General features: G+C 49.4%; 1 protein-coding gene across 1 annotated transcript in view; it reads left to right on the top strand.

Moving 5' to 3' along the window:
- Positions 1–15,061, top strand: part of TRPC7 (transient receptor potential cation channel subfamily C member 7) — a gene marked incomplete at both ends in the record, with an annotated part of 122,690 nt that extends 107,629 nt beyond the window's left edge. Inside the window, 4 exons of the mRNA XM_082651487.1 lie at positions 4,848–5,069; positions 5,714–5,794; positions 12,844–12,919; positions 14,892–15,061. Coding sequence (XP_082507613.1) covers positions 4,848–5,069; positions 5,714–5,794; positions 12,844–12,919; positions 14,892–15,061 — 549 coding nt within the window. The remainder of the gene's footprint in view (positions 1–4,847; positions 5,070–5,713; positions 5,795–12,843; positions 12,920–14,891) is intronic.
- Between the last annotated feature and the right edge of the window lie 1,001 nt (positions 15,062–16,062).

Here is a 16,062-nt window from a genome sequence, read left to right as displayed (position 1 = left end):
TCACTTCTGCCTCTCCCGAGTTATTTATTAAGTACCTACTTAATAAAGCCAAGCCCGTGCTAGGCACTGGCGATACAGAGATAACCAAGACATGATCTCTGCCCTTGAAGAGATTCTCACTCAGTCCAGTGAGAGAAAACAGATACATCAATCAACAAATTACAGTGCAGTGGGGCCAGTGCACCCAGAGAAGTCCTAGAAGGTGTAGGAGGTGCAGAATAGAGAGAGTGCATGACGATGGGGGCGCCGAGGCTTGCAGAGGTGATACTTGAAGGCCGTTCAAAAGCCTTGTTTTGCTAGACAGACAAAGGAGTCAAGACAGTATATCAGGAGGCAATTTACCAAAATCTAAAATGCACAAACCGTGAACTATTGATTACAGCCTTGTTTGGAACAGCAAGAAATGAAAAACAAACTACATGAGCATTACTAGGAATCTAGTTAAATAGATTATGATGGATCTGAACAGTGGGAAACTGTGCAGCTTTTAAAAAGGATGAGGACTTTCTCTATATTCTGATGTGGAAAGACCTCCAATTATAATGGTAAGTAGAGAAAAGGCAAGTTGCAGAACAATGTATATATTGTACTCTATGTAGAGAGGAAGAAAAAAGAACACGTATTCCTTTTTGATCATATAATCATTTGAAAAAGAAAACTAACCTGGAAGGGTGCACAAGAAGGGCACAGCAAGGGGCGCCTGTTGAGAGGTAGGGGTTAGAGGTCATGGTGGGTTTACAGGCTTTCTCTTTATACGCTCTGATGCTTAGAAATCATGTCATTGTTCTACCTATTAAAAGTCAAATAAATAAATGCAACATTAAAACAAAATAAAATGCACTGACCCTTTGACTCAGCAAATCCGTGCAGACATATGATTTTACATAGATGTTCATTACAAGAAAAACTTGGAAATAGCCCATCAATATAGGAATATTTAAATAAACTGATATAGCACAGACTTTAAAATACTGTTTATAAACATTGAGAAAGACCTTTCTGTGCTGACAGAGCAAATCTCTATGATATTGTTAAGTGAAAAAATGCAAGCTGTAGAAAAATATCCATAGGCAAGTCTCATGTACGTAATAATACAAATGTGCAGACACAGAAAGCAAAGGTAGAAATAGGGTATCCTCTGGGGAGGGGAGTGAAACAAGAAAGGAGATTTGAAAGGACTTTCGCGTTTGCTTGGTATACCTCTGTACTTAAGTCTTTTATAAGAAACAATTATCTGTGTATAGAAAAAAATTAAGACTTCCATGTATTTGTTTGCTAGGGCTCCCACAACAAAATATCACAGACTGGGTGGCTTAAATAACAAAAAGGTATTTTCTCACAGTTCTGGAACCTAGAAGTCCAAGATCAAGGTACCGGCAGGACTGGTTTCTTCTGAGGCCTCTCTCCTTGGCTTGCCGATGACTGTCTTCTTGCTGTGTCCTCACAGGGCCTCTCCTCTGTGTATCTCTTCCTGTCCTTATGATGACACCAGTCAAATTGGATTAGGGCCCCACCCTTACAGCCTCGTTTAACCTTAATTACCTCTTTAAAGGCCCTCTCTCCAAATATAATCACACTCTAAGATACTTGTGGTCAGGGCTTCAACATATGAATTTTAGGGGAAAGCTTTGGTCCATAAAATCCCTCCAAAAGAGTATTCTAAACCGTAGGAACAGCATGTGCCAAGGCAGGGCGGGATAAAACAATGTGGTATACTCAGCACTGCGCTGCAAGAGTGTAGGCTGAGCAAGAAAAAGAGGTAAGAGGAGAAAGGAAGAGGTGAGCCAGCGTGCAGCCTTAGTCTTAGCCCCCAGCCCCACCACCCTGCCACCCCGCCACCTACAGAAGAACGCAGCACTGTGTCAGCAGACAAACAACATATATATATATATACATATATATATATTTAAGTGTTTTACAGACTTGGTCACCTATGTGAATACTGAGCTGTTGCTAACTAACCCTCCCTGCCCTCCTGGGCCTCAGCTTCCCCACATGTAAGAGAAACCAGATGGTCCCCGGAATACATGGGTTTCTGGAGCACTCGCCCCAGATGTTCTGCCCCATCCTATCGAGCACACTGTGCGTTGGTCCAAATGAACATAACATGGGAAGTCACGTGATTAGCATGAGTGATGCCCACTAGTTTGGGGCAGGAGTGAGCAAGCCCACGGCTTATGACGTCAAGTTATCCACCACAGGGCGGTGACAGGTGACAGAGAGAGCCCACTGCAGCCCACTGGGCGCTGGGCTTCTCCTTGTCTGGTGAGAGCAAATGTCCCCACCGTCTCACTGGTGATTCGTGTACAAGGACCCTAAGATCGGCTGCCGGGACGTGCCTAGTGTTCATGGTCATGATGAACCTTAATGAAGCACGTATTTGTAAGTTCTTACAGGAGAACACTTATTTATTCAACAGATCTTGAGCACCTACATCCGAATCCATGGACCTGCCTGCCTCTGTGCCCGCCACGCCCCCCCTCCCCCCCGCCCCCGCCATTGTCCTCCTGTAGGCAGACAGGCCTTCTCCCCCTGAGCAGCCCCAGCCATGCGCCCTGGCCCCCTACCCTCTCTCCTCCTCGGGATCAGCCACTGCACATTAGCCCTCCCCACCTACATCCTCACCCTCTCCCCCTCTCTAGCTAATCCTGCCTGTCAGCATTTAAATGCATCTCTTGATCTTTTTTTTTAATAAATGTATTTATTTATTTATGGCTGCATTGGGTCTTCGTTGCTGTGCGCGGGCTTTCTCTAGTTGCGGCGAGCAGGGGTGGGGCTACTCTGTTGCGGTGCGCAGGCTTCTCATTGCGGTGGCTTCTCTTGTTGGGGAGCACGGGCTCTAGGCGCACGGGCTTCAGTAGTTATGGCATGGGAGCTCAGTAGTTGTGGCTCACGGGCCCTAGAGCACAGGCTCAGTAGTTGTGGCACACGGGCTTAGTTGCTCCGCGGCATGTGGGATCTTCCCAGGCCAGGGCTCAAACCAGTATCCCCTGCATTGGCAGGTGGATTCTTGACCACTGTGCCACCAGGGAAGTCCCATCTCTTGATCTTTAAAAAAAAAAAAAGTAACTACAAACAATCCTCCCTCCATTTCACTTTCCAGCTCTGAACCTCTTTGTCTCCTGCTCTTTACTGCCTACGAAGAGTTGTTTACATTTCTCACTGCCTCTCCACTAATTAACCGCTACTCTTCTCCACCCCAGCCCACCCGCACTTGACCTGGTTGAGAACTACTCACCCCTTGGATCTCAGCTCAAATGCTAGCCCTCAGGGCAGCCTTCCCTGACCCCAGGGGCAGGACCCCCAGCACCCAGCGCCTCCCCCAGCTCTTAGCCCAGCTCTAGATACAAAGAGCTGATGAGTTAACATACTCGTGTCATTGGCCAGGCTGCATGTCCCAGGAGGGCAGGATTGCCATCCCCAGTACCTACCTCGCACAGGCCAGGCACACAGTAGGTGAGCGCTAGGTGGGCACACAGTAGGAGGTTTGCTGAATGACTGAAGGTTGAACATCAGGCAATGTATTAAGCTATGGAGATACAAATAATACTTACTGAGGGTTTACTAAGTATCTGACATTGTTTTTCCCGCATTAACTTCTTTAACTCCCACAAGAGCCTATGAGGTAGGTATTATTATCCTCATTTTACAGGTGAGGAAACCGAGGCTCAGAGCAGCTAAGTCACCTGCCATGGTTACACAGCTAGTAAGGAACAGAGGCAGGGTTTGAACCCAGCCAGCCTTCGGAGCCTGTGCTCTCTCCAGTGCATCACCCTTCCTCTCAGGTCGGCAGTCCCTCCCACACCTCTCTGCTGTACAGCCGAGACCAGGAACAACCCCAGTCCTCACAAAGCTTCCAGTCTAAACGACCTGTATAGCATGTCCCCATAGAGCAGGCCAGGTGCTGAGGGGGTCTCAGTAAAAACAAGCCTGCTGGTAATGACCTTATACTCTCCTGGCACATCCCAGCAGCCTCATGTGGGCCCCTGCTGGGCTCACAACCCTTTGAAGTGTAGCTCAGGCCCGTGTGGAGAAAAGCCCACTGCCCACAGCACACATATGCAGTGCCGACCTCAGGGCTGCGGGAAGCAGGCTATCACCATGAGCAGAGGAGCGAGCCCAAGACCACTGCCTACATCACACAGCTAGTAGGGGTCTAGCTGATTCCAAACCCCACGCCTCTTTCCTGGCCTCAGACTACCCTCCTAGGACAGGGGCCCAAGGCGCCTCCCTACAGAAAACACACACCTGCTACCTCTCAGGGGGGCCCACTCAGCGTTTCTGGCATTGCCGCCAACTCAGAAGTAACAGATCTGGGCTTTAAATCTACCACCACCACCACCAGGGAAGAGGGCATGGCCAGACGACCTGCTGCCAGCTCATCAGGTTTGCTCCCCTTGAATGACATACACTAGACCTCGTAACATCGTTTGACAGCACTCTGACCCATGAGAAATACACTTTCTAATAGGAAACACATGATGGTGTCTGACATGGTAGCCACGAGCCACACGTACTGAGCACTCGAAATGTGGCCAGTCCAAATTGAGATGTGCTATGAGTGTAGAATACATGCCAATTTCGAGGGCTTGGTATGCCAAGGAAATCTGAGCTATCTCATAAATAATTTTTATAAAGATTACATGTTGAAATGATAACATTTTGGATCTATCAGATTAAATAAAAAAACATCACTGATATTAATTTCACTTGTTTCATTTTACTTTTTATAATGTGGCTCTGAGAACATTTAAATGCCCTTGTGTGGTTCTCCTTTGCGGCTGACGTTATGTGCTGTTGGATAGCACTGCCTCTGATGGTGTGCTGTTATTTTCCTTGCCTCACAGGAGGATGCAGATGTGGAGTGGAAGTTTGCCCGAGCAAAGCTCTGGCTGTCTTATTTTGATGAAGGAAGAACTCTACCTGCTCCTTTTAATCTAGTGCCAAGTCCTAAATCATTTTATTATCTCATAATGAGAATCAAGATGTGCCTCATAAAACTCTGCAAATCTAAGGCCAAAAGCTGTGAAAATGACCTTGAAATGGGCATGCTGAATTCTAAATTCAGGGTAGGTAGCGTGGGACTTATGGGGCTAGAGAGGCAGCAGGAGGGGGAGGGGGAGCTGTGTGTTTGATTCAGATGGTGCCCCTGATACAAAGGAAGTCAGGAGCCCAGAGGGACCCCATGCTTTCCAGAATCAGCCAGCGCGTCAGCAAAGCTGCAGCCCCAGCAGGGGCAGCCGGCCGGCCGCAGTGCCCCTCCTCCTGCGGGCCGAGCCGGGACCCCACTGAGGGACTCCTTAGTGGACTGGGAAGCAGATTAGCTCTTCCCAGAAAGTATCTGGATCATGATGACTGGGAAGAAAGGTTCCCTGCCCATTATCTCCCGCTCCTGGAGATTCTCAATTATTAGCAAATTAAAATCTCTGGGGAGTCTTGGAGGAAGGACACCCACATCACTTTAACTGAGTGCTTTCCAAACAAAGCTGACCAAACAGTGATTTGTAACCCACTGACATCCTACAGAACTAGAGGCCCCAGGAACACGTTCTAGAAAGCCAAGCAGCAGTGGGTATAGTGACCTCCTGAGGGTCCTCATTTTAGAGACAGCCCCGTATGCAGGTCCTCTTCGAGTCCTAGCATGTATGTATGTACAATCGTGTATCATGGATTATGTGTTATATATTATGTATTTTCTATTTTTTTTTCCCAGAAGACTCGCTACCAGGCTGGCATGAGGAATTCTGAAAACCTGACAGCAAATAACACTTACAGCAAGCCCACCAGATATCAGGTAACCACCCCTTTCCCAGGTATGGGCAGAAGCGGACTCCGTTCAGACATCAATTAAGTCACATGGCTGTGTCACTCCCCCCAGAACACAGCTTCATTCCTTCCTTCATTCGACAAATATTTATTGAGTGCCTACTGTATGCCAGGCACCATGCTGCTTCCTGGGGATACAGACATGGTTCCTATCTTACTGGCACTTCCAGTCCATAGAGGGAGAGATACAATGAGCAAGTAAACGCACAAATAAATATGTAACTTCAAATTGATAAAAGTGCCAAGAAGAAAACAATCAGATGTTAAAATGGAGAAAAATAGGGAGCCCCTGCTTAGATATGGCTCTCAGAGGATGTATCTTCAAGGAGAGGACAGTTAGCTAAAACCTCAGAGATGAGAAGGAGGCAGCCACGTGGGGCCTTCCAGGCAGAGGAAGAGCAGCAGCAAAAGCTAGAGGGGAGAAGCTTGGTGGGTCCACAGCAGCTAGAGCTCTGAGTAGGGGAGAGGGGAGGGCGATGAGGTCAGAGTCCAAATCAGGGGCCTGGAGCAAGGTCAGGAGGTGGATTTCACTCTGATGTACCCAGGAAGGCAGTGGGAGGAGTTTAACTTGGGGGAGGGAGAAGATGATAAAATTGTATTTATGCTTTAAGAAGACTACCTAACTGCTATAATGAGAAGAGACCAGTGAGGACGAGAGTGGAAGCAGGGAGACCAGTGAGGAGGATGTGACAGTCACCCAGGTACAAGGAATGGCGACTTGGAGTGTGAGAAGGGTGAGGGAGAAAGACTGACTAACTCAATATACTGACTGACTCAATATATATTTATATATTTATAAATAAATATACGTTTGGGATGCATGGCCAAAGGGATGTGATGCAAACCAGTGGGCACCGGGTAGGGAGAGGCAGGCATGCAGGATGGCTCCCAGGGATCTGTCTTAAGCAACCAGGTGGATATTGATGTTTCCGGTAAGCACCTGACCTTAGACTGCCCGCAGGCAAAGTCTGTTGTTATAAAAATTAGGAGAACTTATGTGCATACAGATCTTGCTTTGCTTTTGGAAATTAATGCAAAATCTCTGTATCCGTTTGCATCAGCCAGTGATAAATGGTTATTACAGGTTATTGATTATAAAAGTGCAGGCCATTCTTTTCTTGCTTGCCCACTCCCAATGACCAGCAGTTTCACCCATGCTGACCATCTCCTATCAGATGTAAATCTGAAGCTGTCCTAAGTGCTCCTTCAGGCCAAGGTGATATGACCCTGGTGCCACTATCTCCGAGGGAGCCATTACAGACTTAGCATCTTCCAGACACAGGTCTCTAATTGAATCTCCATCCATATTTCAGGAGCCAGCTGTGCAGTTCGGAGGAGTTAAGTGTACAATTAAGAAACAGCTCATCCCTCATAGTACTTATAGTTTTAACAGATGACATGGGCTAAAAATTGGCAAAGGGCAAGTCTTGTCTTTAATTGTGCACAAAATTGGACCTGACCAGTTTGATCTGCTTTGATTTATTTTACAGGACCAAATCCTTTGGTCAGGGGAAGGATTTTTATTTCTTAGCTTCTCGGAGAGAAGTAGAGATTATCTGTGCCACGGAAAAGATAGAAAACCCTAGCAGGGGCTTCCCTGATGGCGCAGTGGTTAAGAATCCGCCTGCCAATGCAGGGGACACAGGTTTGAGCCCTGGCCCGGGGAAGATCCCACACGCCGCGGAGCAACTAAGACCGTGCGCCACAACTACTGAGCCTGTGCTCTAGAGCCCGCGAGCCACAACTACTGAGCCCATGTGCCACAACTACGGAAGCCCGCGCGCCTAGAGCCCGTGCTCCCCAACAAGAGAAGCCACCGCAATGAGAAGCCTGCACGCCGCAACTAGAGAAAGCCCACGTGACGCAATGAAGACCCAATGTAGCCAAAAATAAAATAAATAAAATAAATTATTTAAAAAAAAGAAAAGAAGAGAAAAGAAAACCCTAATGGATTAGGGCCAGATCTCTCCTGGGTTTTGAGCAGAATCAGCAGCTGATATCAAGGAAGGCAGCTGATGTGGTGAGTGTCTATACCCAGGATGAATCCCTTATGAACGAGGCCCTGTTCCACAGCAGTCTTGAGCAATCCCATTTCTGTCTTTCATCATCACTGGCTGAGTCCCTGCAGCCTTCCGTCTCCCGGAGAGCTTCCTGCTATGATTACACAGTTTAGCCGGTTTGCAGCTTCAGGCTACTGATGGCCTGGGAAAGCAGGCTCACCCTGTATTTTGTGAATCCAGCAAGAAAAGCCTCGGGCGACTTATTCAAATCGTTATCACCAGAAAGAAGACAGAAAAACTGGGCCAGTGGGCGTCAGAGGGAGAGGGCTGAGAGGACAGTGGATGGAGCAGAAAGCATCTTGCATTTGTACATTGGCACCTTGCTCAGTCCTTCAAGGTCAAGTCTGGGCATCTTCCTGAGCTATCATCTGCTCAAATAGGAGTAAACGTTGAGTTGACACAGACAGGCAGCTGGATCAGACTAGACACTAGGGCATGTGAGAGAGGCAGGGTCTGTAACCCCCACTGAACAGATGAGGGAATTCAGGCTTCGTGGCAAAGGTCACACGGATGGTAGAAGTGAGATCTGTCTGACTCAGAAGGGCACCCCTCTTGCACCCCATCACGCTGCCAGGGCACTGGCCCCTTACTCCTCTTCACAGTGTCAGAACCTGCCCTGTCTGTGTCTGACAGGCCCTGGGAAGAGCTCTATCTGAGCCTGTGGGGAGGAAGCTAGGAACGGAGGGTGCTTTTGCTATCACGGGGCAGCAACCGGTACAGAACGAAGGATTTGGGCAGGGATCTAAAAATGGCTCAACCGATTTCTTGGGCCCACTGGTGGCCTTCCACGCTGTATTGCTTTCCTCTCAAAGCAACTTCCAAAAGTGCCAAGAATGTGAGGAACCCAGTTCACGCCCTCTTTCTTACCATCCAGGCTGCACCCACAGCCTTCAACTCTCAGAGCCCGTATGCTGTCAGCCTCTCACTATCGAGGTTCTGAGACACTCTGCAGCAATCCCGATAACATAAAAGCCCCGCCGTTGATATGTGTGTAGTTGTTAAGCTTGTTTCCTTTGTGTCTCTAGTGCATCTGCTTGACTGCTCACCCTTAGCAGGTTGGGTGTTTATTTTAAGCTTGTCATTCCTTCAACTTTTTAGGGCTCTCTGTTACAAGGCGAGGCAGTTCCTGCAAACTCCAGAGGCTCTCTGTGCTTTGCTTTTCTTAGGCTTCCAGGGGTCTGAATTGTCATTTTTCACAAAATTGCTTCCTTGCTTTTGTAATTTTTTTTTTCCAATCTGGGCTCTGTGGACATGAGACCAAACAATGGAACAAAACCATGATACCAGCAAAATGGCCAAAGTGTGCTTCCTATCAAAGCTACCCTTGACCTGTTCCAAGACATCTGGCATGTCCACCTGTTGGGGTGTGTACAGACTTCATATACTCAGTCTCTGAGGATACATTTCATTCATGGGCAAAGCAGACGAGCTGCATCACAAATGCATCGTAGAATCTAGGCACAGTCCATCACTGAAAACAGCCCCAACTTTTATGATGCAATCCCTTCCCCAAAGCCCAGTGGGGAGTCCTCTTTTTTGCCTTCTAGATGACCTTTTCTGTAGAGATTAAAGCCAACAGGATAGCCAGCTTGCCAGTGCTGATTTCTTCCATTCTGGGGTCTGATAAACCCCAGTTTAACAGATGACTTGTCCTGTGATCCCTTTTGTCCATTCTCTTCCAAATGTTCCTCAATTTCTCTGTTCCTAGGTGGCAGCATTGCCTTCCTCGGGATGCTCCTTTGTTTGCCATGTTCAGCATGTGTATTCTCTTCCTTGTCTCTGTCTTCAGCTGCCCTGGCTGCACAGAGCGGTCCCTTCCATTCCCTCCTCACCAGCAGCAGCCAGAGGCCACCTGGCTCTCGGAGTCTGGGCAGAGCAACTGTGTGCCTCCCTCCCTGGATGTGGGTCTCGGTGTCACAACCATTCTTACCCATCGGGTACCTCAGTATTAGTTATTTTTTCCTGAGTAAGATCACTGAATATTCTCATCTCCAGTACTTGCTAAATGCCTCAGGGCAAAGTGGGCCAAGTTGGCACTGACGAGGGCGTGTTAATTTGGGAAAAGTTTATTATCTCCATGAAGTGAAAACTCTGTGGAAGATGGCCAGGAAGGGTCGCAAACTCATCACAAAGGACCATGCTTTTCCTCCACATAGTGAAGTAGGGGAGGCTTTTGATGTCCATATTTTCTGCAAACAGAGATCCTCTGTAGCGTCCACGTTAAGAGAACTTTGGTCATTTTCTAACCATTTCAGACTTGCTGGGGACGAGACTGGCATCTTGCTCCCACAGATCCCAAGTGGTCTAACATGCATATGCCAGAGGGGAGGCTAGGTCATCATCAGAGCATGAAGTCTCTAAGCAACCAACAGGTGGTCACACTGTTCTCGCTTAAGGTACCTGTCACTCCTGGGGTGCGGAGGAAGGTTAGAGGGTCCCTGCATGTCTGCTGTGCTCACGCGATTCTGCTTCCACATTAAACCTCTAAAATCCTAATCCTAATCCTAATCCTAAAAGCAAACCCTTGCTGCTCTCCCCTTGGAGCTGCAGATCTGCAGAAACCACAGCTCAGATCAAGCATGCCAGGGTTCAAGAGCAAGCCTCGGGCATTTAGAACAATGACATACCAGTGACCCTCTTCTGCGGGCTAGCAATCCATCCTCTGAAATCTAGCTGAGGCTTCTTCTTGCATAAAAGACCTTGTGCTTTGTAAAGGACAGACTGGTACCCAGAAGTAGTCCAAGCCCCCTGTGACCAACAGGAGCCAGTTTCCTGCATCTCATCTCCAAAACCATCGTGCACTTAACCTTTTTCTGAAGCTTGGACGAAGCCCCAGCTTTGGTTTCCATTTTGGTTAAATCCCAGATCTGCCACTTTCTGGCTGTGTGACCCTGGAGAAGTCACCTCGCTCTCTGAGCCTCAGGGACCTCATCTGTAAATGGAGACGACAACCCCTATCTCACCTGGTTTCTGGGAGGATTCCATGAGGTCATTTTGTCAAGGAGGATAACACAACTCCTGGGCTGCAGGAAGTACTCAACAAATTTGTCTTAAAAATAAACACATACTATGAAATCTTTTAAAGTCATAGTTTAATCATGTCGCACTAAAACACAATGTGCGCGTGAAGCCAGGAGGATGACAGCTGCTGCCGTAGCTATGAAAGGATTCTGCTCGGCTCCATCACAGAAAAGGGAGCTCTCCACTTCCATTCTCTGGTTTATAATCTTATGTCGTAAATATACAGTCTGTTTAATGGATGGATCCAGAAATGGAAGGACCTCTAATTCTTGACGTTTTCCTTTAGAAAGGCAACAACCTTTAACTAGATCCCTTTGTCTTATGTCGGCCTGAAAGTTTGCAGTAGAATACTTCCAAATTTCTTATTCAGTAAGAATGTCAGATACTTGGGTATCTGGTTTGTTGGGGTTTTTCCCCCATGAGAACTGGTTCAGGACAACGTTGATTTTGTTTTGTTCTTCCAAGTCAAAGTGAAAAGAGCATCGAGTCCCACAAAAGGCACAGATTCTTAAAACTCAGGTGACCTGCCTTATTGACTACGAGACCATCGGTGAGAAATCTAGCGTTGCAGTTTAACCACCAACAGGACGAGACCCAGGCCTCTCAGAGAAGCAGCAGCATGAAGGCAACTCACTAATGAACGGTTCAGCCTGAAATTAGAGCACGACACAAACCACAGAGCCAAGCGGACCACCAGCAGGGGCTGAGGAGGGGCAGAAGTGGCCCACATGAGCTGGCTCAGAGCTCAGTGTCCCGGGATACTGAATCATGGCATCACAGGGCTGGAGACGCCTCCTTGGCAAGGCTGTCACCATTAAAGGCCCTGAGGGGACCACCAGTTGGTGATAACGATGAGATCCATCCTCCAGCTCTCTGCATCCCGGCAGCTCACTTCTCTTCTACTTGCAAGAAGCTTTTCCTGAGCCCAGGTAGTCAGAGAGAACTTAGCCACCTGCTTGACCTCACATAGCAAAGCTGGGGACAGAATTCGGGGCCCTTCAACCTAGCAAATGCCACCTCTGTCCCCTCGGTCCTCAGAGCGAGCAGGCCAGTCGGTCACCAGAAGGGATGCCGAGGAGCAGGGAAGCCCCCCCTTCATGGTGCTGCTTGGCTCCTAACAGATTCAGAAGGCTCGGCCACCAGAACATTTTTAAATCCTGCGATATCGCAGGAACCCTGGACCGACCAGCTGGCGAAATGCAAAGTTCACCGCCTGCGGTCTTTCTTACACTTGCCTCTATTCTTGGTGGCTCTTAACTGTGTGTTCCTGCCTCCTTGGCTTATAGAGTCTGCATAATAAGTGGGACCTCCAGCGTGACTGACAGTGTGACAGTGTTGGGCATGTGGTGAGACTTCAGGGAAGCGGTATCTTGGCCAACCCTCCCAAGGCTGTATCTGTCTCTGCCTCTGGTGGGAATTTTCCAAAGTACAGTGGACTGGTTCTCCGTGCCTGGTTCTGACTGTGGGCTAAGCGAACCTCCCCTCCTGCCCAGCAGCTTGACGGAGGCGGCTCCACCGGCACTGGCCTGCTAAGGTTTCCTTACTGCCCCGTGATCGCATCAGTTGTTGAAATACAAGAAAGTGTTTCGGAGCTCAGGCCCCGAGAAGAGGGCATGATGGGCTAAGGTCACAAAGGCCAGGGTACAGGCAGGCCTAAGGACCCTCAAGCAGTGCCCGTGGATCTCAGGTGATTCTGTCTCTCTCCGTGGCTGGGCCTTCTGCCACCGAGAGTACCCTGTTTTCACAACCCGGGCTCAGGTGGTATTGAATCCAGAGATACTGGAACCTTCCCCACTAGGCAGGGCACCCCTCGAAAGTGAGGCATCAGACAAGGGAGGACCCCCGTGCTGACAGGCGCCCTGCAGGAGGGAAGGCACTCACACCTACAGCACAGGAGCTGGGCTGGTTTGATCCCTTCCTTATGTTCACATTTCAGAAAATCATGAAACGGCTCATAAAAAGATATGTCCTGAAGGCCCAGGTGGATAGAGAAAATGACGAAGTCAATGAAGGTAAGCGATTGGATCCATCTGCTGTAGGGCGGAAGCCAGACGTGGTCTCACCAGGCTAAAGTCAAGGTGTTGGCGGTGGGGCTACGTCCCTGTCTGGAGGCCCTGGGGAGGCTCGTTGGGCTGTTGGCAGAATTCAGGTCCACGGAGTTGTAGGACTGGCGTCTCTGTCCCCTGGCTGACCATCAGCTGGGGCTGCCCTTAGCTCTGACCTTAAAGCCGCCCCCCAGTCTTGGCGTGTAGCGCCTCCATCTCAGCACCAGCAACAGGGCGTGGAGCCCCGCTCACAGCAGTTGCTCTGCCTTGTGCAGTCACGGCTGCCGTGAGTCGGCCTCATGTCCCTGGAGCTCAGGATGGCCCCGAATTCTTCATCCCCTGAGCACACATACAGACAGCAGCAGACTGTACACCTCTTTCAGATTCTGCGGCAGCCCCGGTTCTAGCTAGCTCTGTCCTGTCTCACTTCCTGGCTCTAAGAAGCTACCAACCAGCAGTTTCTCAAAGAATCCCCCACCTCAGAAGCACTTGATAAGAATGCGGATCTAGAGCCCACCGAGACCTAATGCATCGGCGTGGCCTGGGGGTCTGCGTCGTGATAAGGATGCCAGGTCATCCTGATGCCCACTGAAGTTTGCAGACTACATTATTTTCCCTGTGTGGGTTATCTTCCAGTCTATTTTAAGCAGTTACTCTTAAACGAAAAGCAAATTACCATACACCAGGTAATTAATCTTCATGAGACACCTGGGACAAGTATTTGCCACCTAGAAAGAGCCTCCCGCAAGAGTGAAGTCATGAAGTCTCTCCCTTGCCAGGGCCCCAGGGGCCTCCGGAAGGAGCCTAGTCATTTAGTGACCCTCTGCTTCATCCTGGGACATCCACAGTGCAGCCTCAAGGTCAGCAATGACCGAATGGCCCCGGGGGCTGACACTGTCTAGGAGCCGAGCAGCAGCCCACCTACCCACCCCTACTGTTGGGTCTCAGATACAAAACTGCCGGGTGTCATGGCAGCCAGCTCCCCACAGCGTGTAACGTGATTGACAGGAAGGTACCTGATCATAGAAGGTGGGGCTGCCCAGGTTCACGCCACTAGAATCACACCACGAAACTGGGGCCCAAAGAAGCCCCCATGGAAAGAAAATAGGGGATGTATGCTTTTGTCAAAACTGGCCAAACGGTACCTTTAAGACCTCTGCATCTTCTGTGTATAAGGCATACTTAAAAAACACGTATGGCTAATGTGACACTTGAGCCAAGTCCAGTATCTCTCAAACCAGGAGAGAACCTTTCGACTCCCTTTGTGCTTAACAATATGATTCCCACAGCCCAGGCCCATGTGGATTCCTAACCACATGGTTCGCTGTGGAAAGAAGCGGAAGACCCTACCTGTGGCCCCTTGCTAGAGAAAGAGGAGAAGGCAGGCCTACCGTGGCGCACCGGTGAGGGATGCTGCTTGCGTGGTGCGGACAGACTCTGCCCCTGTGAGGAGGCCTGGCTCCACAGCCGCAGCCACTGTGCTGAGCTGATCCCCTCAGACGCTTGGGAGCTTCTCCTCCCTGAGACGACAGAACAAAACATGGAGCATAATGAGAAAAAAATGTTTCAGTTAACGAGGGTGTTGCTTAGAGTCTTGAAATCTGCTTCTAATGGCTCCAAAACCAGCATTCTAACAACCGTGATAAATCGGTGTTAGCAGGTCACAACCCTGATCTTGATTCTTCCATCTACCCCAAACCCCTAATGGAGAGCGTGACCAGGAATGGGAGAGGGGTCTTAAGCAGATGAATGAATGGTCCTTCGTCGGTAGAAGCTGAGTGGGATTTAGGTCAAAACAGAGCTCCCGTCCCCTCACCTCCACCCTTGGTGGGCCGGACCAGTAGCCTGACATTCTGTGGGAAGGATGCACGCCCCAAATGCCTATGGGCTGAGCCCCTTCAGCAGGCTCATCTCACCAAAATCTCATCTGTCCTTGCAGGCGAACTGAAGGAAATCAAGCAAGATATCTCCAGCCTGCGCTATGAGCTTCTTGAAGAGAAATCTCAAGCTACCGGCGAGCTGGCAGACCTCATCCAACAGCTCAGTGAGAAGTTTGGAAAGAACTTAAACAAAGACCACCTGAGGGCGAACAAGGGCAAAGACATTTAACAGCCTGCATCGGCACCTGTGACTTCTACCAGCATTCCAAGGCCAGGTGGGAAGCCCTGGCCACCAGCCCTGGTCGGGAGGCCCCTGGGCCACTCCTCTAGGACTCTAAGGGGACCAACTGGCTCTGTCCTGATCAGCCTTGCTGACATCTGCAGCCCAGTGGCCTGCCTGGACCCAGAACTGTTGTGAATCTAGGCTGTTGGGTGAGAAACTAGACCACAGGAGGAGGGGAGGAAGTGCCCCCCCCGATGCATGTGACACCTTCAGGCCAGTCACAGTGACATATGTCCCTGTGGCCAGCGCAGGAAAAGGCCATCTCGGATGCACACTCGTGCCCTCCCACTGCACACGGACTGCAGCGCTGTCTGCATCCAGGAAGCCATCCTGGATGGCTCATGAGGCCATCTTGCCTCACCCCAGGCAGCCCTGCTCACTCCCTCCCCGCCACCCACATACATCCAAAGGAACTGGGAGGTGACCTGTGATCTATTCTTAAGTGCCAGATGAGAACACAGATAGCCTAATAGCAAAAGCGCTCTATTTGTTTATATAAAAAAAGGTTTAAAAATCCTAAATCAAAAATTGTACTGTAGGTAGCACTGTTCAGAGAACAACGACAAAATCCAAATGATGTATTTTTACCTTTATTAAAATTATCTTGTATTTACTATTTTTACCTGAAATGGAAAGAAATAAAATTACCTCATAATAGCCTGGGAAGCCTCTGTGGATGCGCTGCCCTCCTGTTGTCCTGCGTCCTCTCTGGAGGTGGCCTTGGGCATCTGCTGCTCTGGGAGGAGAATGAGCAAGTGGGAGGGGGCAGGTACCACCCATGGGAGTGACGCAGCCAGGACCCCCACCTCCAAGCCTCTCCTCCTGTCTCCAGACCTAGTGACCCCAACCTCCCCAAGGTCAGGAAGGAGGCAAGGGAAATGGTGAGGGAAGCGGAATGTTTTCTCCCATCCCACCTCTCCCGCTCTCCCCTTGAGTGGCAGGGGAAG

This window comes from Grampus griseus, assembly GCF_964374135.1.
Source record: "Grampus griseus genome assembly, chromosome: 3".
NCBI lineage: Eukaryota > Metazoa > Chordata > Mammalia > Artiodactyla > Delphinidae > Grampus > Grampus griseus.
This window is presented reverse-complemented; position numbering and strand designations above follow the sequence as displayed.